This window comes from Engystomops pustulosus, chromosome 2 (assembly GCF_040894005.1).
Source record: "Engystomops pustulosus chromosome 2, aEngPut4.maternal, whole genome shotgun sequence".
In the NCBI taxonomy this organism is placed as follows: Eukaryota; Metazoa; Chordata; class Amphibia; order Anura; family Leptodactylidae; genus Engystomops; species Engystomops pustulosus.
The window spans coordinates 192,113,651-192,139,236 of record NC_092412.1 but is presented as its reverse complement, the minus strand read 5'-3'; the positions used below and the strand labels follow the sequence as shown (position 1 = coordinate 192,139,236).

General features: G+C 37.7%; 1 protein-coding gene across 3 annotated transcripts in view; it reads left to right on the top strand.

Annotated features, from left to right (window-relative positions):
- Nucleotides 1-25,586, top strand: part of SYT6 (synaptotagmin 6) — a 252,417-nt gene that overhangs the window by 4,132 nt on the left and 222,699 nt on the right. Inside the window, exon 1 of one of the 3 annotated variants that reach the window (XM_072137652.1) lies at nucleotides 9,556-9,656. The exons of 1 other annotated variant lie outside the window; for it this stretch is intronic. In XM_072137652.1, coding sequence (XP_071993753.1) covers nucleotides 9,650-9,656 — 7 coding nt within the window. In that variant the 5' untranslated portion in view covers nucleotides 9,556-9,649. Of the gene's footprint in view, nucleotides 1-9,555; nucleotides 9,657-16,498; nucleotides 16,585-25,586 lie in introns of those variants that run through there. One more of the 3 variants, XM_072137653.1, reaches the window with a different exon arrangement.

The window sequence follows — 25,586 nt, the reverse complement described above, 5'->3', positions numbered from 1 at the left end:
TCTGAAGACTTACTGGTAGTACACAATAAGGTTCTGAAAGGGGCCCTGTTCTTTGTAATATATTTGTAAGTGAAACTTGACTACTTGTAGACACAATACCAAGTAATACAGTATGGCTGATATTGCTGGAGAAAAAATATTTAGTCTTATTGGAAAAATTGCAACCATAGAGAAGAATGTTTCCAAATATTAGTGTACTTGTGAGAAATAATCAAAGTAGTTCTCTGTTTTGGTAGGGTTAAAGAAACATTAAGAAACATGTTTGGGTTCTGATATCTAACTTATATTCAGGAAGCAGGAAATGCAATATACATTAACTAGTAATATAACCAATAGAAAGAGATTGACAACTGTACAGAAAACAACTTCAGAAGACCCCACCTACAAAAAAACATAGGTTAAAAAGAATGCTACCGCAGCAGCCGCAAAGTATAGGTCATGACATCTGCCTATGGACAGGGGAGGGGTGAAAAGCGCTGAGCCCTCCTCCTCCTGGCCCTATGTTCAGCCAGAGCTGGTCCAGGGTGTGCTTCTAAATGAACCCTAAGACTAACTAGAAAGCAGTGGAGGGTCTTGAATATTAAACTTAACAGAGACTTAACAGAATCATCAATATGGATCTCCCCAACACAGAAAGATTTAGATGTACCCCCATGTTCTCTGCAATAAAACTACTAATGATTCTCTGGTTTATACATTTGATGTTTATTAAGATGTTAATCTCCAACTGACATTTTCTGCAGCTTTGTGTGGTAGTGCTGGTTGATTCCATTTAAAGGGAGTCAACCTCCTCCATCAATATCCATTTATTATTTCTCTTCATTAAGCCATTTCTAAGATATTCCTAGTATAAACTATATGCTAATGAGACAGCTGATTCCTCCTTCTTAACCAAGGGGCGGTAATGATCCAGGCTGGAATTGCAGTGCTCACTGTGCTGAGGACTTGACTTAAGTGCACCAACTATCTCATTAGCATACTGCTTGAAATGGAAATGTTTTATAAACTGCATAGATGGAGGAAAAATATAAAGATATTCTTGAAATCACGGGGTAGACACTCTTTAAGTGTAGACACACCTCTATTATGTCAGACTAGTGTCTCCTGTGTTATCATACATGGTAACTGTGAGTTTTGAAAAGTAAAGGTCTTAAGATAATTTGCAACTTTTTAAACAAAAGTATTAAAAAGGTCCCAGAAAAGTTGCAAACATTTATAAGATATTTTCTACACCTGGCAGGGGTAGGAGGGAATTGCGCCAAAATTTGTCAACTTTTTCTTTTTAATATTGTTATGCATCTTGGAATCTTAATCGATGAACTACTATGAGGCCATGCCATCAATGCCTATTCAGTTGTAAATATAGGCATTCCCCTACTTAAAGAAAATCTACAATTTGATTTCATGCACTATGAACCAAACATACATTGAGAATGCTGTAGCAGAAGCATATCTTGTTTAATCCCTGTGCTGATTAGATTATAAAATTGAGAAAACTGGATACACATTACACAAATTATACACAAGCTTTCTGAACAGCCAAGACAGGACTAAACAACCTGAGCTGGATCACTCATACACAGCAGCTGGGGTATGGTGCAGCAATTGATTAATCTGCCTGGCAGGGAGAATAGTGATTGCTTCATCCATCTGGTGCAGTGTATAGCTAATGTGAAAGGAAAAGTGCTGAGCAAGGCACAGAAGCAACATAGCTTCATTATCATAATTTTATAATTGTTTTTTCAGCAAAGCAAATCAGCACAGGGATTAAACAAGATATGCGCCTACATCAGTGTAGCTGCAGCATTCTCAAGGTATGTTTGGTTCACAGTGCATGAAAACAAATGCTAGATTTCCTTTAAGAGCACCTGCCTTACAGATGACTCCTAGTTAGAGATAGACCTCTTGATGCTGGTAATTGACTGTACTTCAGCCCAAGGCTGTGATTTTTCAACGGTAAGAGTTAAGAAAAGGTGTCTTTAATGAAGCTTTATTGCTAACACTTGTTCCCATGACATCTCAACATTTTAAAATCCACTTGTCACAGAACAAAATAAAATATCTGGATTTACACTTCCAAATCAAACCAAACTATAGGCACAATACTTATTTTCCAGTTTTGTAAAAACACTGTATTTTATTTCAGGCTTATTTTATCCTGAAATTTAATTCTAAAGTGAAACCAATCTTGTCACATTTACATAATATATTCTATAGGTCTGTATAATACCTTTACAATAATCACTTCATAGTGTAAATATGTATCTGTACAAAGACTGTGTAAATGAAATATGGTAATATGGATACAGACAGAATTAATAAGGTAAAGTCCCTTTTTTTAATCATTTGTTCAGGTCACATAATAGAAGTAGCTGCATGAATGATATAGTGAACACTAGAGGGAAACACTAGATCACACAAAGCCTCGACCAGCTGTTGGTGTTATCAGTAATGCGTCTGGTTAAAGAATATGACCATATGGACAGCTCTGCTACTACAATATCCTCCAAATATTACAATCCATATATGCACAGAAGCCAGTAACAATGTGCATGGCATACCTGCATTTTTGGTTATATATATATATATATATATATATATATATATATACATACATGAAAGCCACATGATTTGTAAAGCTTTAATAAACCATATTATACATTATGCAGTCTATTATCAGCCATTTTCCATAGGCTCTGAAAGAATCCTGTAAAAGACAGAGCTGTGAGCATTTGTGGATCTTGGGTAGGGAGTGGTATGGTCTCCATGTGCTACAATATGTTTTCCGGTTGTACCTGAATATTTCCATACATATAGGGGCATATTTATCAATCAGTCTGAAAGTCTGAATATTTCCAGTTGCCCATGGCAACCAATCACAGCTCAGCTTTCATTGTACCAGTGCTCATGAATATTTTAAAGGGGAGCTGTGATTGTTTTCCATGGGCAACTAGAAATATTCTGACTTTCAGACTGCTTGATAAATCTGCCCCATAGTGTTTAGTGGATCATGACTTGATGAAATTAGTGGCTTGAAGGAAATCTACCATCAAATCAAGCATGGATAAACCAGGGACACTTTCTTATAGATCCAGGCACCATGACTGTGGTAATTTTCTTATATTTGTTATCCAAATCCTCCTTCTAAAATCAACTTTTAAAATTATGCTTATGAGCCTGAACAGTTATTGAGCAGTTCCCGGAGCTCCTCTGTGCTGTAGAGTCACAGACTGTGTGCAAGGCACATTTCTCCCTCCCACTATGTCCTGAAATATATATGCTGCAGTGAGATTATACCAGATGGAGAGGAAAGTGCTGGGAGAGCAGGGGGTACGATGAGACAGTCTTACAGCCTGTGAATCTGTTGATTTTAGAAGGAAGGAGGCCATGGATAAAATATAAGATTGCCACAGTCATGCTGCCTGGATCTATGAGTAAGTGTATCTGGTTATAGTAAATAGCCCATCCTCTTCATCATGTAAATAAGTTTTAAAGACCCTGTATCCATTATATCTGCTATATGGGGTTCTCATAACTCCTACAATGTAATCAGACAGCTGGATCCAAATGCTTGATCCTTATGTTCTGGGGTAGTCACTGCCAAATGAGTCTTAAAAGGTGACATTTCCTGCTCACATTTGGTGCTCACATGCTACGCTACTTGGCTGTGCAAGCATGTTTACAGGAGAAGAGGTGGCGATAACTGTTGGTTGAGCAACCATTCAGATGACAGTGATTTCATGTGTACATTTGTTTTGTCTCCACACCAAGTTTGGACATATACAGATAAAGATAAGCAATGGTTATTGCATGTAAGCACCACTGAAGCATATTACAGCTTATGAAATAGTTGACCTTGATGGCTCATAAGACCAAGTTTTATAGGGTTTTGCCTTTCACTGTTTTAACAGTTTATTAACTTTAAGTTTAGTTACCGACTGTGAGAAAGTGACATTTTGCTAAATAGTTCTCTTGAGATTTATTTTTAAACTTTGAGCCCCCCCCCCCCTGCATTCTACTGCCTGGAGCCTGAATACACCTCATTATTGGGTTTCCAATGTTTAAATTTCACACTCTATTAAAATGACACAGCTTGCGTCAGAAAATGACTGAGAGCAATCTAATAAGGAGGAATATTTATTCCTGGAGATGTAATCAGTTTATATTTTTTACTAATTAAAATGAAGTAAAAAGAGTTTAATAAATGTTTCTCGGTGGCATTAGAAATGAGTTCCAATGCAGTGATCTGCTAATTTAATTATATGTACCCTGATTTCTAACATGTCTCTTCTAATATGGAATTCTTAGCAATTTCCTTATCTGTGCTTATTGTGACAATAATATATCACATAAATATGACGTCTTATACGACTAAATATCAATTTAAGGTAAACTTTCAGAGGATCTACAACCACCATCTCTGACAGTGGTGGAAAATCTCTGGCACAGGTGCCAGTGGTGGCACTTAGAGCCCTCTCTGTGGGTACAAGGGACATCACTCCAACACAAGTTCTCCAGACAGGTCTTGAGGCATCATACTGCAGCCCCAGACAGCACAGGAATAGCTTGACTCAGCAGTATTTTAGAGGAGGAGTGTGAAGATAAGGACAGGAAAGGGCACCATTGGAGCAATTTGAAGCTACAATGATAATCCATATTTCCCCTCCTTCTTTTAAGAGTGTTGGTTACCTCATGACGCCGATGCCTTTGACAACTGTACAGAGCAGGGAGCAACAAGTTATACTGCTTAAATTGTTGTCTTGGAACTTTGCATTAAATAAGTGGGTTTTGGGTTTAAGTTTGGGTACTTGCTCTCTAGCCCAGGAAAATCTATTCAATTTCATTTCATACACAGAAAGCAAATGTCTTCTTCTTATTTGAATATTAGGATGTTCATTTCCTTCCTTGTTTGTATTTTAGATCTGTAGGTACTGCTTTCTGCCCTAGAAGTAGAGAACAACCTTTAGGGCTTCTGGTCCCATTAGACCAAAAGTAGTCACAACAATTGCATTGTGCCACGGTGACTGTGTCAATCACTGTCCTCAGTGGTCACATATGAATGAATGGCCACAAAGGGTAACAATTGACTCACCAATCACATGCAAAATGTATAATGGAATTAGAAGTGCATTTTTATCTGTTTGCATAAAAATATCTGCTACTTGAGGGGGGTTCTCTAACAGTTGCCACAATTTTTAATTTGTGCATATCTATAAAATAACAGGGCAGGAGCAGTATGCAGTACGAGCCCCTACTATGTATGATTTGGATTCATAGGTGGATATCATCAAAGTCTGACAAGGGTGCTTGCTTGTTCAGACCCCCAGTGATCCGAAGAACTGAGATATGTAAGAGTCCATGACTGCCCATCCAACAAAAGCATTAGCATGGATGTTCAACAACTCCATTTCTATGGCATTTATTGCCCACAGAAGTGAATGGAGCACTGGTCACGCAAGAGCACTAGTACTCCTTTCACATGATTGCTGTCATTCCTAGCAGTCAGGCCCACAGATGGTCAAACATTAATCCTCCTTACTGAGGGCATAAGTACATTTTATTAGTAGGTGGTTAGAGTATTTGGTGAGCAACTAAAGACTCTTGAATGCAGTAAGGACCTATTGATTTAATTCACTTTTACATTGGCAATAGTGAAACATTAGAGAACACATTTTTCAAAGATATGTAGTAAAACACTGGGAAACCATTGAAAACAGTATAATACAAATGGACAGTAAATTAAACTTCAGTTATAAATGCCAGTAAATTATGGGAAATATGCAAATTCCGGGATGGGATTAGAAAAACCATACCACTTTTGCTACCTCGTAAGCCAGCCAGCTTACCATCAAGCATGACTTTCAGGAAGCCTAATGACATAATGTGGGATCAAAGCCAAACCAGTATATATTCCAGAAGGAACAAATTCCCAAGTAAACAATGGAATACATAAAGAGGGGCATAATTGTTTTGCCCTTTTTACAAACCATCAGTCAGCAAGCCATAAGTAAGAAGGACATAGAAGTGAAGTGAAGAAGATGTAGTTGATGGTAACTAAGGAAATGAAGTGAACGGATAGATTGCAGTTTCCAGAAAAGCTTATCTAGCTTTATTCCTTGTTTCATACATGCTCAACGGGATTGATAAATAAACATGTGTTTGTGCCTGACAGGTGCCATAGCACAAGAATTATTCTCTTTATTGTTCTAACCTCCTAATAATTCTGGAGCATACTCTGTGTGACCTGTGCAAGTTTTTAGTAAATCCATTCAGCCAATGCCTTGTTCCCTGCCCTGAACCAGTCTTTTTTTTTCAAAACCATGAACCAACAAGCCATCAAAATTTTTGTATACTTTGCTTACCCTTTTCTGGCATGGAAGGCATTATATAAATTTCCCTTTTTGTCACCCAAATAATAAGTTTATTGTAGGGATCTCAGGGGAATCTTTGGGAAACCAGGCAGCAAAGTTTTCAGCTACCACCAAAGAAGCACTATATAGTCCCAAATACATTTATTGAGCTGTCTGTACAATGTCAGTCGGTCTGATGCAAGCGCAGAAAATTAGTCATACAAATTATTGTAGGAAAAAAATTGTAGACTGTCTGACCCACATGAAAAAAATGCACATTTCTATTAATTTCTGTAAGCTTACTTTTTTTGCTAATGTAATTTTAACTTTACTAACAGCAAACTTCACACTTTCCTTCTATTGAGGAGCAAATCTGAATTAAACATGACAAAGTGCTGCTATTTCTCCTTTAGCTAAAAAAACAACTTTTCTGAATGTGAATGGAATACAAAATTATACTGGATGTGCAATGAAATTGCAGTATTCCAGGGAATTTAAAAGATTTTTTCATAGGATACAACTATATTTGGCATGCAGTCCCTGGAATGATTCGAAGATGACTCCAGTTTTTGCTCTTGGCTTTGTGGCAAGCAAAGTACTGCATATGGGCAAATATTGTATAAGTAACGGTCCCTTTTTTAAGGGAACTGTGTTTGGCCACAATCCCTGAACGACACTCAATGGGGCACATTAATTTACCCAGTCCTGTCGCGATCTCGCGGTGTGTTGTCCGACGAGGATTCAGGTCTGCCGCGATTCACTAAGATTGTGCGCCCGAGTTACTGCATCCGTCGCTTCGGCGCTGAGGTGCGGTGGAGTTCACCTGCTTCTTCCTGGTGCATGTGAGTGCTTGATCCTGCAACACAATTCCTTTTTTAAATTCCGAGGTTTGTCTGAATCCGTGGGGTTGTCCGACGTCCCGCCCCCCCTCCCGATTTCAGTCGTGTGCAAGCCGGCGCCGATGCACCACAATCCAATCACGTGTGCCAAAATAATTGGGCGCAAAACGGAGATCGTCGGGAAACTTGACAAAAATGCGTCCGACGGTCCCTTAGTAAATGAGACCCAATAAGTGCAAACATATATCTAAGATTGTATTAATAATACCTGCTAATTTAGGACCAGATATACATTAAAAAGGAATACCTTGCATATAATCACATATTGCATAATTACAAGTAACACTAATATGGTAAGAAAAATAGCATACCACATAACAGACAGCATCCTGCAGGATATAATCTGAGGCTCTTGACCTTTACTTGTAAATGGATGAATGGATGGTGCTTTAAGTTTAAGGGCTGTAAAGTATACGTTAAGTGACCATTACTTAAGTATAATTTGAGCAAATCATACGTTAAATGTTAATGAGATTTAATTTTATGATCTTACACAGTGCATCAAACCCCAGCTCTGCAGTATAAGCAATACATTATAACCTTAAAGGAAATGTATTACCTTTTTTACTAAATAACCCAGATATTGAATTTTGCCCCCTTCTGTTTAAGTAGTCTGCTACAGCACTAACATAGTCAAACTAAAGCTCAGTGTAGGGAAAATTGGGTTAAACACACCCCAAATAAGATTATAAGCTACTCAGAAAGAACAATGCGGGTATGTATACAAATGGTATAAACTTTATTACATGTAATCAGCATTAAAAACAGTTAAAAACAGTGTCAGACCACTGAAAATTACATAACATCCCATACATAAACCCCGGTCACAGTAATCAAATAATTAGGAAAATATAAAGATAACACTGCAATGGTGCAAACATCCAAAGCCAATAAGATAATTTCAGCAAAAAAAATCATGATGTATAAGTATGTAGAGGCTAAATACCAAAGCAGTGAAGAATGCCAAAAGGAAGCAAAATACAGTAAATAGAATATTACCTAGTAGTAGGCAGTACGGGGATGTGGGAGAGAGGACCCCGCGTGTATCATTCGTGAGTCAGGGTTTGTCAGGAGAGCCACTGTTTTTAACTGTTTTTAATAAAGTTTATACCATTTGTATACACACCTGCTTTGTTCTTTCTAAGCACTTACATAGTCATGGCAGAGAGGCAGGGTTGTGCTGTTATATCTCTAACAGATGCATCCCAGTCCACCAAGTCCAGCTACAAACCCAGAATATAAATGTATTCTTCAAAATCATGCCGCTACACAACAACACAAAGGGGTTCATTTATCTGTATTTTTCTTCCTGTTTTTTGACACATTGCAATTTTTGCGCCTTTTTGGGGACATTTCGAAATGTCCACCGGCATTTGTTTTTGGTGAACAAGACACATTTATCTTCTATTCCAGATGTGCTAAATGTTGCAAATGACTTAAGGAAAACATAAAAAATGGGAAAAGAAGTGACTTGAGACAAATGTCTCAAAAAGAGATCTGAAAAAACTCCATTTAACACAAGGAAAAAGTGAGATTGATAAATTAACAAAGAAACAGATGGAGAAAAGACAGGAAAAAACTTGGCAAAACAAACAGAGATAAGACAAATGACCTCCGATACATCTTGTAGCAATAATATAATATTCCTATTAAATTTGGGATAGTAAGTTTTTTTCAGGAATATAGATAGTTCAGCCTTCTGTATGTGTCTAATTAAGTGGTTCTTCTGTTATTCCTCCAAGAAATCCATTAATAAATTAGCTTTTTCTTCTTGGTCTAACCAGTTGGGAATCAATCCATACACAGCGGAACATCCGTTTGACAAGGAGAATGGTACAGTTGTCAGTCCCTAAGCAGAATAACATTGTTCTAAGACATGATGATCCAGAAGTAGTTTTTAATAAAATGTGATTTTTAAATGTTTTAAAAATCACTGTCCATCAAGTCATTGCACTTGAATGATAACATCTTATATATAAACAGTACATACTTTGTACTATATTTAATCATATAGATAACGTATAGCATGTATAGAGCATAACCCTTCAAGTGTGTAGCTGTAAAACTCTGGTCAGCAAAAATAATATTTTTCTGAATATGTAGTAAAATGTGTCAAAGTAACCCTGACTTGCAGATTTGGTATGTTTCCCCTTTAAGGCAAACGATTTATGTAGTTCACTAGCACTAGCCATAAGCATTAATGTGTGGAACGAAGTAGCCCAGTGTTTTCACAGAAACATCTGCCTTTGAATGCAGGCAGTAAACTCTGAGGCCACGTGTTCTGCTTTATTTAAGCTTACTGTAGCAGATTTAACTCCCTCAGAAGCTTTTTGTTACTGCCTATTGCAAAGCTTTCCTTCTTTTCCTGTGCTGGAGATGGAAATATGACTGGGATTCCTTATGGAGGGTAAGTGACCATCAGGAATTCATTCAGAGGGATTCGGATAAATAGAGTACAGTAAGGAAAGATGGTGACAGATCAGTGAGCAGTATAGAGAGGTGGACTTTTTTTAAGTGCAGGACTGTGGCACTATTAGAGTTAATTGTGGATGGCTAGGAGCTTGTAAATAATGGCTTGTATCACAGTAGTTCTACAAAATTTCAGGTATTCAGAAACTGCTTGCAATTACCTTCTAGCCAGATATTTGTTTCTTAAGCCTTTGTATTATACGCCAGTAAGGATGTGTTACGCAACAGTGCAGTACATCATCTATTAGTCATGAGTCAATGTGTTTGCATTCATTTGTGTAATCACCAAATATTCACAGTCCCTCCAAATCCCACTTACTGATTGTATTGTGCCTGCAATTACATGTCATTAGGACTATGGGTTTTATTTGATCCCTTTTTATTGATTTAGAGAAAACTTAGGTTTGCCTGTGGGCTGGAAGAAAGAATTCCATTGTATGAGACAGCATTACTCTCATCCTGTAAATCTCTCCACTACTGGAGAGGAGGATGTTATAGTAAGGAGATGCTCTCTTCTTAATATAAAGACTCTTGTCAGTGGTTCTACTTTACTCATATGATTTATGAAAACTAAATCTCTTTACCTGCCCTGTTGGGTTTAAGGGTTATTGCATGGCTCTTGCTCTAGTTGACTTGGTCTGCCAATGGGTTATATGAATGGTCATTCACTAAATTCCACACTTGTAATACTACATTTCACCTGTAGTGGCCACTGTATACTAACTGGTTTGTCTGCGATGGGAAGAAGTACTCAAAGTTGTCATAGGACAGCAAAAACAATTTGTTAATCACAGGGACCCAGATTTGCCTTGCTTACTTTTCATTCTTTGGTGGCATCAAACATATCCTTGAAACTACATACTACATTAATAGGAGATATGATCAATTATTTAGCCTGAAAACGTAAATGATATGTGACCTTAATGATATAAGATTGGTTGGTTCCAATGCCCATCAACGTCATAGATCAATTCTCAGCAACAAATAAACAGAGGGATCAGTCATCTCCATTCTCAGATTAATGGCTAAAATACGTCATTGCAGCTTACCTCACATATAAGTGAATGGGAGTTCATCTGCAGTAATCTGGTCTAGCCACTATACAGAGATTGGAGTTGTAAGCAGCTGTCACAACTGCTGATCTTAGGGGGCAAAGGTTGTTGGAGGTTGAGGACTGGTTCCATGAATATATTATCATAATTTATTGCCAGTATCCATGTATGTTGCAGTTTCAATAAAAATAACTAATTTCTGTTTAAATCTTAGAAGCAACAAATCTATAATTTTAGTATAAAGTTATGTTTCTAACCTTTTGACTAAACTTTACTTATGCTATCTGAAAGCCATGACCTGTCCAGTCCACAGAACTTTTACATTTTTCCAAGGATCATTTCCATATGTACTGTAGATAAATATATGGTATAACACTTATGCCTTCCCTTCTGCAGAAGTTTTAGTAACCTTTTTTCCATAACTATGATCTCCAATGTTACTTTGCCTTCCATTTTGCAAATCCTCTTCACTTCTAAAATGTCTTATGTTTATGGAATGGGCCCGAAATGTACACTGCGCCAGGTCTTTATGGAAGTGTGAAATAACATCTAACTATTTAGAATCATAGCTACCCAGTACAGTATCTTGTTGACTTTGAATGGTGCAAACTCACATTGGATGCTATAATACGATTCATCATTAAAGTTACTTCAAAATCCTTTACCCTTGTCCGTGCAATAAAATCACCTATACAAGGGGAAAGAGCCAGGTTTATTTTTGATCCAAAATGTAAATCCTTGATCTCTTTTGCCTTTTTAATTTTTGTAAATAGATAATTTAATTTCAATTAGAGATTGGGCATTATTATGTGTAGATATGCCTTTAATATTAAGAAAAAATCCAGATGAATGTTTATAAAGGGAACCTGTCACCAAAAACCCATGTACCCACAGTCACTAAACATTATCCCCAAACAATTTTTGTAAAATTTCTGCGTTTTTGGTTAAAAATATAAATTAGATCAAAGTTTACTTGGCTCCTTACCAGCTAGCTTCCTTAGTCCCTGGGACATGTGGAGCAAGAGTCCCCCCCTCTCCAACTCCAGAAAATGCTTTTCTTTTTTTGAGCAAAACCACTCGGATCAGGGATTGAACCACATATATTATAGTTACAGCATTCTTAAGGTATGTTTGGATCACAATGTATGAAAACAAATTGTACATTTCTTTTAATGATAGCAATTCATCAATTGTGCTAAATACATTTCAAGTTTGCTCATAAGTTTATAGTAATAGTGACATTTATATAATACATATGGTATAGTTCTTTACAGATAAAACTCTACTGAACAACGTTTCGGAATTGGTATTTGGCACTACCATTACTAAATGTGACTTTAGTGAAAAGTAAACAATGTTGGGGAAAGAGGCATACTCTGGTGTCTCCTAAGCAAGGCAAGATTAAGGGAGGTAGAGGCCCTGGGTGCAAATTTGGTGGGGCCCCCACTGAATGTAGCCAATACAGTGGTACACATTGCTATTCTAAATTACAATTAATATTATAAACTTTCTCCTACTTACATGTTATCCTGGGCTAGCAGGCCCAGTGGGAGTGGTGGTAGTACTGACTACTAGTCCTAGTCACCACTCCAGTCTCATGCACCACTGCTTCCCTGAGAGTTCTCTCTCTCCTCCTCTAACAGATCTGTGAGGAGGTAAACACTGGCACGGCCTTGGCTGACAACCAGTTTAGCCAATCAGTGTTAGGTACTAAAGGGGATGATCAGGTGTCACTCTGAATGCAGTGCAGCTCCTGAAAAGCATGCTGCATGCCGAATGTGATTGAATATGGCTGGGCGGCACACCCAGTGAGTCACCATCACATCTTGGAGACAGGCATATGTGCGGCGTGGTGACATCAGTCCTAGAGACAGTCAGCTTTAAGTTAGCAAAAGTTAGATTGAGAGGGGCCCTGGGGCACGTGCCCCTGGAGCCCTCCCTATAATCTGCCCTGCTTATAAGTCTTGGTCTGTATTCATGTAAGTTGTGCCTCTGGGGGGAGGGCTTTTGGAACTTTCCCTCCATGACAGTGGAGTCATTCAGGTGTTCTGCAAAGAAACATTTTTAAGGTATCACAACCCTTTTAGCCTATCAATCATAGAAGTAACCACTAGACTGACTGAAATACAGATGGCATATTCAAGAGTTGGAAAACTGTATTTGTCCTGAATGGCTTGTCCGTATCCTTTACTTTAGAATATCCACAGAATATTTTGTCAATTTCTTAGACTATACAAGTCTCACCTTATCATGGGAACAGGTGTAAATGGAGAACTGGACAAGTATGTATAAACTTTTCTTTCACTTTTAAAGGATTTTAACGAAGCGTTGATATTTTTACATTTAAAGAGAAGTGAATGGAGAGATATCCTGTGATGTTTGTGGGCTCCATTATATTCAATGCATTGTAATAAAACATTGGTCTATCACCACATACTTAAATTTTATTGCCTGTCAATGTCCATAACAAACATGACGATTTGCACTGGATGGGTGCATGTAAGTATTAAGTGCATTACTGAATCCCCAGGCAGACAAGGGAGTTTTAGACACACCTGGCTGCCTTCCAGCTCTGTCCTTAGTAGTATTTTTTCCCTGTAAGCTTAACAAGGAATAAGCCTTTACAAATCCAAAGGAAATCACATTTACATCCTACACTGAAATATTTGGACTTGTAAAACATGATATTGCATCAGTCAGGCGCTTTATTAAGTTTGAAGGAGTAGATTGCATTTCTTCACTCTTTTCAGAGGATTTCCTGAAAATGTTGGTTTTAGGTTTTTATAAAAAGGAATTTCAACAAGGTATTTTCATAACCAAATACATAAATCTGATACAACTGGATATCATGACATTTAAGAACTGATTTTTAAGATGGTGGCGAAATAATCATGTAGATAGACAAATAGATCTATTGGTACATGACTTGAACATTAATTGGCATTAAGGATTTATATGTGTGTATATATATATATTTATATACATACACACATATATATATATATATATATATATATATATATATATATATATATATATTCACATACACATTACTCTCACATGCTGTACATATACATACACACTATTATTCTGTTACCTCTCCTGCTGTTAGCTGGACCTGGTCAGGCTGATAGTGTGCGGAACATCAAATCCTGGATCATTGGATAACAGTGGAGCAGAACTTTTAGCTTTAGGGTAAAGCAAGTTGAGCAGAGAAAGCTTCTGCACAGGGAGACCGGGACTGGTAGGTGGGGTCTGGATCTTGAGCAGAGGAAGCTGCACTACTAGTAGTAGTAGTGTAGTAGTAGTGACGGCTGTACTGTATAACTGGACATAAGTAGTGTGGAGTGAGGATACCCTCCGTATCCGTAATTATGAACAAAATCAGAATGAAAGCTAAATCCAACCCTTTACTAATTATAACGTGGAAAATCTGGAATAGGATATGGTTATATATCCTTTGATAATGACATTTAGTTGAGTTGACCATAAGAATCACTTTTTATTGCAAAGAAGAATATATCTTATTTGTGAGGTCTAAAAAATATAAAAAGTGCAGTTATATAAAAAGTATAGTTTATTGTCAATGTAAGGTTAGTGGAAGGTGTCATTGGATTTACACATACTGTACACATATTTTCTGAATGGCCGTTTTGCGCATGACTTGGTTTTTATTAGAATGGCTTATCTAAAGTCAGAGGTCATTTCAGCTTATCATTGTGTGTGACTAGAGGACCGTGCAGTATATCAGTAGTCTGAATAATGGCATGGTGCTTTATATTCACTTGTCTCATCTTCAATATTGCAGCTCATTCCCTTCATGCTCATGTGAAGTCATCATCAGCTACAAATATCCTTCTTTTAAGATTTTTCATCAATTGGACACAAAATAACATATAAGCCTAAAATAATACTTTTTTGTTGTAATGTGTGAATTTCTGGTAATGTAGCTTATTTATGTACAGTATTTTTACCTTTAGAGAGGTGGGGTGACCAATAAACATTATGGGGCACATTTACTTAGCCATCCGCTGGAGTTCACAGAAAGTGCATTGTCCGATCATAATGCACTGTGCCGTGATTCACGAAGATCGTGCTCCAGATATCCTGCACGTGTCGCTTCCCCGCTCAGGTCCGACGGAGTTCACCATCATTTTAGTGGTGCATGTAAGTGCTTGGGCTACCAACACAATTTGAAAATTAAATTTTGCATGTGCCAAAATCCCAGCGCAATCCCCAAAAAAGGCGCACAGTTCGATTAAATTGAGCAGCGCGACCCTTAGTAAATGATCCCCTATATCTTCTAATTGTATGTATTTCTCATCACATTCACTACACTAAGTAAAAATACTTATATTTCAATAAACATTTCAAACATTTTAATAAACATTTACTTAAGGATTGATATAAATTATGCTTATATCTTCTTTGTTTTATGTATATGAGAAAAGGGAAGAGAGTTTGTTTTTAACTTAACTTTTTCAAATGTTTGAAGATAATTATAAAATAATTTCACAATATTTTTATCCAAAGTTATCTAAACCCATCAACAATTTAGAGGCATGATCAACATCGATGACGTTATCGATGTATTATGTGAAAGCTTAGTATGAGCTATATAATACTGATGCCCAGCTGCATTACTGCATTGAGCACTAACTATAGGAGCCATTTATTCACCTTCAAATACTGGCGGAAATGTATTTTTTCCTCTTGCTGTTCCTCTTGCGCCTTATTTATGAAACACTAGCCCACAATATTGGTGCTTTAATGACATTCATGACATTTTTTGGGTGGGGGTGGGCGCAAAATTCTGGCGCCACTTGTTAATCCGCTTCTGGCACTTCTACTTTTCCGACTCGTATTGTGGTGTGATTTTTGATGCACAATTAGAGCAGCTAAAATCTGGTGAGCTTGTTCATGAATGGGGAGACAGTTCTTAACTTTTTTGTTTGTGCACCAAATCATTAATCTCCCTTCCACAAACATTCCACTGAAAGCACGCTCCCTGCACCACCCTTCGCACAAAATAATAAATGCCTGCCTATATGTTTAGTGTCATGAGATATACTGGGCCGAGAAGAAGGGGTTAAAGGCATGTTCACAGGCACACGGAGACCTTGCTGCACATTCACAGATCATCTGCAACAAAATCTTCACTGCAGGTGAAACACATGGTGAAACACTGCATCACCCTTGTCAGTCTAAGTAGAAATGTCTCCAGCATATGAATGAGTTATGTAAACTGTGTACTACAAACCATTTCAAATTGTGCAGAAAATCTGCCATATGCGCATTCAACCTAAAGCGTTTCCACTGCAGAACCTTAAAGTATTTGAAATGGAGAGAAGATAATACTCCCCTCCTCTTAATCCACTATTGATTGGTGACAGGGGACTGTGTGTGATTTTAGCAATTTACCGTCACTTTTGAACCTTTAAGAGCCAACCCCTCGTGTTCTGGCCATTGAAATACAAGAGCACGAAGAAGAGATTTGTCAAAAGTATTGAGCATCTTAACTTCCCTTCTGTCACTGCTAAGAATTTATCATCACCTTTACACTTGTCAGGAGACGGGATAACACAGAAAGCTTGATTGAAATTCTCTCCACAATCCAATATCCTTGCAGTCATCTGATTAGATTGTGGGGGACTTTTACTCACTTGTGGCCATGTCTGAGCGCAGCTGTACTTCCCTCATGCATAGGCAAGACACCGCAGAACTCCATAGAAACAAGCAAATACATCGCTGGCTCAGTTAATTGTGAGCAACACAGGCAGAGGACAGAGAAGGAGAGGGTCTATCCACTGCATGGTAAGCCTTGTTTACAAAACTTCTCTTAAAAATGCAGAAAAACAGAGTTATGATGTGCCAACATTAGCCCACGTAATCCTCTTATTTCTTAGTATTTTGGAGCTTTTTGTAAGATTTGAGCTGTGCACCACTAAATCTCCTAGCATGTGTATCTAGAGGCTTTACCTGTCATGCTGTCTTCTTCCAGTGGATAAGAGGACTTGTAGGTGACTTATCTTAGCCTTCTTTTAACTGGAATATTGTAAAGAAATACTTAAGTTCTTGAGTTTTGCTCAAGTTGGCAGCATGAAATAAATTATTTAGGTCTATGTTGTAATGCTTTTACATTTATGTGCTGTTATAGAAGGGATAGAACTTGCCATGACAAACATAGCGATATCTGATTTCTAAATTATGCAAATTATATCCGATATTTTGGGGTTTCACCGCCATGGAGATATCTTTGTGTTGCTTCATCTGACATTCTTAAAATGGGGGGAAAGTTTTTGTCTTGAGTTTAATTCTTAACTTTGTATAACATTGAATCCCCGTTTTGCTTGCTCTGTGTGACCTGGTTACCTGTGTTCTACCTCACCTGTCCATCAAATCTACCTCACCTGTCCATCAATACCTGTAGTGTTTTGCTGCAGATTGAACCTTGATGGCACAGGTGATCCCTAGAAAACACTGTAGTAGGAGACCTTATCACTTGGATACCTTTTGTTGTGGTCAATGGTTTTAATTCATTAATTGGGGGAAATTTGTCATTAAGAAGGCTCCTTTTGACAGTTCTATACAGCTCTGCTGCCATCAGATTCATTAATGTGGCTTTGGCCCTTGATAAATCTGTTAGCAGTGTCCCTATGCTATGTGTGTTCTTTGCGACAATGCCATAAAAAAATCGCAAAAATCCATTCGAAGTCAAAGAACATAGTCCGGGGTCGGGACTGCAGACAAATTGCACCAAAACAGAAAGTTGCAATACATGAATTCATTCCTACTGTGAAAAGTCTATGCAAGTTTAATGAATTTGGTGCAAGCACGGTCTTTGTCAAAGTGACCTTTTATTGTGCTATGTTCATTTGGCGCAATGTAAAGATGCAAAACAGCATTTGTTCCCCAACTGTGTCAAGACAACGCTGCATAGTCAAAAACAATGATACATCCCCCTATCATATATATATCTATAAATTAAAGCCAAAGACCTGATATTGTAAGAGTAGTTTGGTAACAGAACTCTGGAAATACCCTTGAATATGGTGGTACCCAATGTGAATCTTTTTTTGTATAAATATTTTTTATGTTTACTGGGATACTTACTTATTAAGCTGCATGTATGTATGTATTTATGGTATTTTATTGTTATTATTAGAACACTATAAATCCATGCCACTTCACTTCTTAAAAAGGCATTTACATGCATAGTATAATGTAGAAACACAAAGAAATAAGTCACTGAAACTTGTAGAAGTACTATCAGACATTGCAGAGAAATGCTGAAAATAGGTTGTCGATGCGTTTATGGGTTTTAAGCATTGTTATTTTATGGAGGATACATCTATTTATTCTAGTCAAAACTCTTTGAGGACTGTGGATCTTTCTTAGGAAGGTTCACCACAGTGAAGTTGTGTCAACCCGTAACAGCAGTTACGCCTTTTAAAAAAAAATCTTCAAATCTGTAATTGTCAATGTAGGAGGATACAAACAAACAATAGCTTTATCCTATGCATTTAAGCAATTCATCCTTAATCATGACTGATTTGCAAGTTTTTATTATTTTTTTATCATTTTATTAACTTTTAGCAAAAACATAACAATTAAGTTTTTAGATCTTGCTAAAGTAGGATCATTAATGTTATGACTCAAAATATAGGCTGCCATACATCATTCCTACTAGCGGTATTCTCTTCCAGCATAAATAACGCAATATTACCCGGTACCCTATGCATTCTTGTGGGGGTCAATGCATGTGATTTAAAAACAATTGCCAGCCTTGCTATTGTCTACATTTCCGGTACAGCCTGCCAACTAGTTTTATCATACACACGCTTACCACTGCCAGGCGCACTATGTACAGGCATCATCAGGCTGCAAACATCTAGTGATTTGCATGTCACTTTGTGATAAAGGGTCCCAAGAAGGATTTTACTATGGCTCCAGCCTTTTCTACTGTAGTTCCACCTTTGATTCTCAGTCAACATCCTATTTAAATAGATTGTATTTCCTAGTAGCAGCATTTTTTATTCCATGTCGGTTACTGGGAGGCAGGAAAAAAATCCCCAAATCAAAGAGATTGTAGAAAAAAATGCAAAAAAACACATTTTCTTGAAGACACAGTTTTTACACTCTAATTGACACCTTGTTATTCTTATCATCAGTACGATGGCGTGGATACCAAATTTATTAGAATAAAAAAATGAAAAATCTTCATTTTGCCCTATTCTGACACAAATAACTTTTTCATACTTGCTGGACATTTTCATTGCTACTATTGACCTTTATGATCAGTTTCTATTAAATTATTTGTGTTGTAAAATTGCGAAAAAGTGGCGTTTCAAACATTTGGATGCTATTTTCCATAATGGAAATCAACATTTTTATATGTTGATACCTAAAATGTTTATGATTTTGTTTGTTTATTTATTTTTATGTCAGTTCTAGGGAAAGGGGATATTTAGAATTCTTCTTTATTTTTTAATTATTTTTGTAATCCTTTTTATTACTACTATTAAGACCGCCAAGGGTTCTTTAACTGTTGGGGGTCTACTCACTCGTCCGACATACTGTTATAGATCCTGCTGAGTGAAAGTGCCTGGAGTCTTATACAGACTCCAGGCTGCCATGGGAACAGATCATCGCTCCTTGATGATGTCACGAGGACCCATTCAAGATGACCCTATCCACGTGCTGCCAGCATTTAGTGTCAGCAGGTAAATGGTTCACAGCCAAGATTGGTGCTGGCTGGGTGTCACCAATGAATGTTGGCTGCAAGTGACTCCTGTTCATACATCCTTAATGGCATTATAACGTAAATGCGTTAAGAGGTTAAAGAGAGACAAACCTTTGAAGCAAACGAAATGAATAGAGAGGGTGATAATAGTAAACTCTGCAATGTAGAAAATCATTAGAATTTTTTTAGAAGCTTCCCCTTATCTATCAGCTGTCATGAGTATGGGAGGGATAGCTGATTTATACACACCTCTCAAATTAGGAAGAAAGGGTGAAACACAGAGTTTACTATTATCTTAGGCGCTTTTAATTTTCTGCAACCTAAGTTTGGTTGCTTTTTAAAATGTTGTCTTTTTTTTTCTTTTTGTTTTGTAGGGTGAAGGGTCCCTTTAGAACTACTAGATATATGCATGTTTCTACAATTTTTATCTGCAATACGTTTTAGAATGTGTTCTGGAAGCTTTTGTATTATTCATTTCTATTTAGCAGGGTACATTTATCTACATGCATAAGCAATCAATGTCAACTTGATTTAGGCAGCAATAGACAATGTGCAACAAATGGGTTAAAATTCCCATTTCTCTGTCTCATCATTAAGAACCTAATAATTCATTTTGTTTGCTGGCTGAGGAACTTTTCAAGGTAAGTACTATGCTTACAATACAGTCAGACAATACAGGGTAATAAAGGCATCTGTGTCTGAGAAGATAGCGCTGCCTTTTCTCTCTGAGCGGAGACCAGTGCTCAATTACAGTCATAGATTTCATTATTGCTGCACACATGGTTTAGAGACAGAGACATCCTGTCCTTCTGAGAATAGGATTTACCATCAGACTATTGAGAATGACTGCACAGGTTAAACATATTAATTCTCCTGCTGCCCAAAGTACATGCCCCTTGTAAAACACTGACATTTGGTTAATTAACAGATTTTCAATCATATTCTTCACCAGTTGTTGTTCCAATCTGAGTGCTTCACACACACACACACATATATATATATATATATATATATATATATATATATATATATATATATATATTATATATATATATATGTGTGTGCGGTTTCAATGAATTAAATTTTTTCCCTTCCTGTCTGCTGTGGAATTGCAGAAGTTCTTAGACACAATCCAGGTCCAGCTCATGGTTCAGCACAATTTTAAAACATGATGTTTTAAACATGCCTGAAATGTGTTGACCTTATTTGTACGCTATTGTGGATGTTTTAAACCTGCGCTAATAAATTCCACATGCGCTGGACCTGGATTGTGTCTATGTACCTTGCAACTTTGGCAGTAAGGTGGACAATGCTCGTGCTGGAGTAATGAACACAGAGGGCTGCGGAGCTGGATTTTGCATATATAGGTATAATATATAGGTATAATAGAAGTATGGGGGGGTTGTTAGTGGACAACCAGAACTGCGGACCACTCATTTTGCTGCTACTAGCAGATGTGTGATCAGGTTGAATTACTAAGAATGTAGGAATCTGCATGAATGTAGCAATTCCCCATGAGCTGGACCTGGATTGTTTCTATGTACCTTGCAATCTTGGCAGTAAGGTGGATCATGCTCGCGCTGGAGTAATGAATACAGAGGGCTGGGCAGCTGGATTTTGTATATATTGCTATAATAGAAGTAAGGGGGGAGGGGTTAGTGGACCTCCAGGTTGAATTACTAAGAATATAGGAATCTGCACTAAAAGTGCTCTGCCCGTGTATAATGCTTGGTGCGCCAGATTCATTAAGAACGTGCACCAGGAATCATGAATCTGGTGCTTCCCTGCACTGGCCAGACAGAGTTCGCCACCTTTTTTTGGTGCACCTTTAACATAAAGCGTGCAACAGGCTTTGCATGATAAATATGGTGCATGGTCCGACTGAGCACCGGAACGCCCCGTATTTGTGTTGCATGATGCCTAGTGCAGATGTGCTACAAAACGGCCAATATTTAAAGTTTTACACACCAGATTTCTGGCATATGTTAGAGAAATTCCTCTGCTAAGGATCAGCTTTCCCCACTCTCCTTTCCTCAGAAACATTCTCACATACAGAGGAAGCAGCTGTCTTCATAGACTCCAGCTACTGCGAAAGTCAGAACTGAGGTGAGAGGAGGATATATATATGTATATACACACATATGTTTGTCTGCATGAGGCCTTACCAGGAGACCTGGAACAACTGCTTAGTAGTGATGATACATTAGCTTATGAGCTGCTCAGGTCTGTTGCTGTCTATAACTACACTATAAACCATATCACTGAATACGAAAGAAAAGGCAGACATGGACTGAACATAAAAACATTAAAAGAAAAGTAATATCTGGTTTTAATAAATAAAAAGAAAATGTGTGACACATTCCCTTTTATCTAGTTAACTCAGGCAGTGGTTGCTTTATGTAAGTGCATTCAGAACATTTGTTTGTGTGTCTCTGAATAATTTAACATACATTGAAGAATGAATGGGCACAGTATTTGCTGTAAGGATCCATCCTATCCACAGTTATCATTTGTTGACAGGAGCTACTCCTTTGGCATAAATGTGTAATGAGCAGGAGAAAAGAAATGCTTCTGACACAGTCACAACATTAGATAGTGTTCTGGAAGTATAACTACGTTAGATGTACCCAGTCATAAAACCATTGCAATACATGACATGGTTATTAGTAATCCACGGGCAAGCACTACTGTTCTTCATTTATATTTTACATGTTGAGCAACCCACCAGGTACAGCACTATATACCATTAGGTACTCCACCCGGTAAGTTCTAAAATCAGTTGTCTCTGTTTATTTCCCATCGGTGATGTGTGATGATAATTCATGTAAATCAATTTTCATTACAATTTCCATTTAAGCATGTGTATGGATTTATTCAAAGGAAATCTACCATAAAAATCTATCATGATAAACTAATGCCTCTTACTCACAGACCCAGGCACAGTGAGTGTGGTAATTTACTTATATCTGTTACCATGGCCTTCTTCCTTCTAAAATCAACTTTAAAAATTATGCTAATGAGCCTGAGGGGCTACCCTATGCCCTCTGTGATCTGGCTTCATTGATTGTTAGACTGTCTCACTCTCCCCCTTGATCCATTAGCACAGATAATGCAGCAGGAAGTGCTCACTGTACAAGGGCTGAGTGAGCAGGGAAAAGGATGAGACAGTCTGTAAATCAGATCACTGAAAGACATAGTGTAGCCCCTCAGACTCATTAGCATAATTATAAAAGCTGATAAAGATAAAAGGCGACCATAGACGATTACCACAGCCATGGTACCTTCATCTATGCGCAGGTGTCTATAGTTTATTGTGATGGATTTTCATGGTTTGATTTCCTTCCACCATATTTTCATGGCCCAATGCTGTAGTATAATCCACAAAATCAACTTTGAAGTGAGTTTTCAAATGGTTGTATAAAGACACGGAAGTGGAGCTCTCCCTATCTCAGGACACCCCTTAGCTTCGTTATCATCCCCTAGTGATGATAACCCAATAAAAATAATTTTCAGCCCTTTACTTTACAATTTTACTCAGGTTTATTGTTGTAGCTCCTATCACTCCCTAGGCTGGTCAGTGCAAAATCCCTCTAAGGGGACAATTTTAATCCATCTAGTTCTGTGAGTTGAAAATGTGGTTAGATTATCAGGGTACAATATTTATATGCACTTGCATTTAGCTACTAAACATTGTACTAGTATCTGACACATAGAAAGAGAGATAAGACAGATCAGAGATGATGAGATCCATGAGATGCCTATTACACACAATAACTTAGTCAACTCTCCTACATCTCTGCTATTCCACAACACACTGCTAGATCTGCTGTGCCTTGTCTGTAGCTTGTAGTTCTCCTCATGCTGCTGTCAACAGGAAGTCAGTGTCTAGGTTTCAGTAAAAGCTCCATCCTGGAATGCAAGGGGAGAGACTAGTGGCAGAGAGAGATCGAAACCCGAGCACCACGGCCGACAGGCAAAAAAACAAGACGGCTTCTCCGACCCCGAGTCAGAAGTTACAGGGTCGGGTCTATGGGGCAACTGAAATTGTGCAACTGAAAGCATCCAGAGATTCATCAGAGGGTAATAGTGGCCAACGTGTGTGATGACTATCTCTTTACAAAGCTGTGGCACCAATGTATTCAAAACATTTAACTTTAATTAATGATTTGATGTGAATTTAATCAACTGAACATCTGCTGGTAAGATTACATCTTACTATCATTGCTGCCGATTACATATGAAATATTTATTCTATTCTTATTTAATGGTAAGAATTACATGTTAAAATTACTATACACAATAAAAAGAAATTTTATTGTGCCTGGAAGCTGCAAGGTTGTCAGATACTGTATGTCCAGAATGACAAGGAATTGTCATAGGAATACCTCAAATTCTGCTTATACCTGAGTATAACATGTCAATTAAACACAGGCACCAAGATTGCAATGACAGCTCATTAAGTTGAGAGTACTGCCGCATCTCCTGCTTAAATAGAGCATTATCTAGACAACAATACAATATACTTCAGTCAATTTCTCCTAAAGGTCATGTCTCGTTTCCAGTGGGTAGATACAAAATAACGGCTGTCAGGATTCACCAAGGGTGTTCCTAGGATTGATGAAGACATCCAGGAATATTTTGTAGGCTTTGATTACGGTGCCCAACTACAAATCATTCTGATGACTATTGAGACTTAATTACCCACAGCAGTAACTAGAGACAACAGAGGATTGCAGCTGTGCCATTAGCCACTGAGACTGGGCAGTGTGTGTTGGGGCTGGAAAATGGAAAAATAGCAAAAAAGAAATAATATAAATTAATAGAATATGGTCAGCTAGTTTGATTGGTAACCTACAGTCGTACCTACCATCGTAATACTAGATATTAATAGGGGTAAAATCTAATGCACACCACTGGTGTCCACCTCCATCTCTAATATACTTACATTTTTGCTATGAGTTATCATTGTCCTTTTTAAAATAGAATTGTTAGTTGTCGATCACAAACTAATATAATGTCCACCCATGACACTGAACATTGTTTCCCTATGTCTAAAGCAACAGCCTATTCCACCACATTGTTACACATCTGTGTGGTGACATAACCACTAAACATCCAGCATTAACCTCCATTGACTGTAGTGGATGGCTATGAAAACTGTGCTCTCTGGTCTCTAGATCATTAGTCATTGGAGGTTGAAGATAGAGATGCCAGGTCACAGGAACTTCCGTCAAGAGCTATGGAAGTTACAAAATGACAATGAGGACCAATGAGTGGCACCTGGATAGACGCTATGGTAGTAAATAACTGTACGTGCTGTTAACAACATAATACTACTTCACTGTTAACATACTATTTTTTGTATGTGCACTCCAAAAAGATAGGACTAACCAAGTACTTTATCTATTCTGTTAGTAAGGACCTGAAATTTCTAAGTACCCTTCTGCAGGTAGTGAAGGTGCAGGAAGACAAGTGAATATGCATATAGTGCAGCCCATTAATCCAATTATTGAGGCACATTTATCATAATTGTGGCATTGTACTGCCTGCTTTTTTGTTGGCTTTTGTAAAGATTCCTCTTGATTAGTGGCATAACTTGAAGCTGATTGGCCCAGTGCAAAGTCTGTGCCAGGCCTCGAATATAATGTATGGCATTTGAGTCTTCTCAAATGGGAAAAGTGACAATTTATGGGCCTCCTAAGCTTGTTTCTTGGTCCTGGTTCTGACTGCACCCTCTCCACCCCTTATGTTATCTCCCTCTATGTGTGGCTCCGGTCTTCAGTGATTTAGTAACTTTTTAAAATAAAAGTTGAAAAAAGTCGCAATCAGCATTAAATCTAATTTCTACGCCTGGTCAGGAGCAGTGTGTGTTTGTGCCAAAATGTGCTTCTTTTTTGCTACTTTTTCAAAAAGTTACACCTTTCACATCATGGATTTCGGTGATAAGATTGCCGAAATCTAGACAATGAGGCACATGTACTTTTGTTTGGGCTTTGTGCTCCTGTCTTATTTTTTCATTTTCTTGTGTTTTTCTGGTCAGATGTATCTTTAATACATTTGATTTTGCAACTTT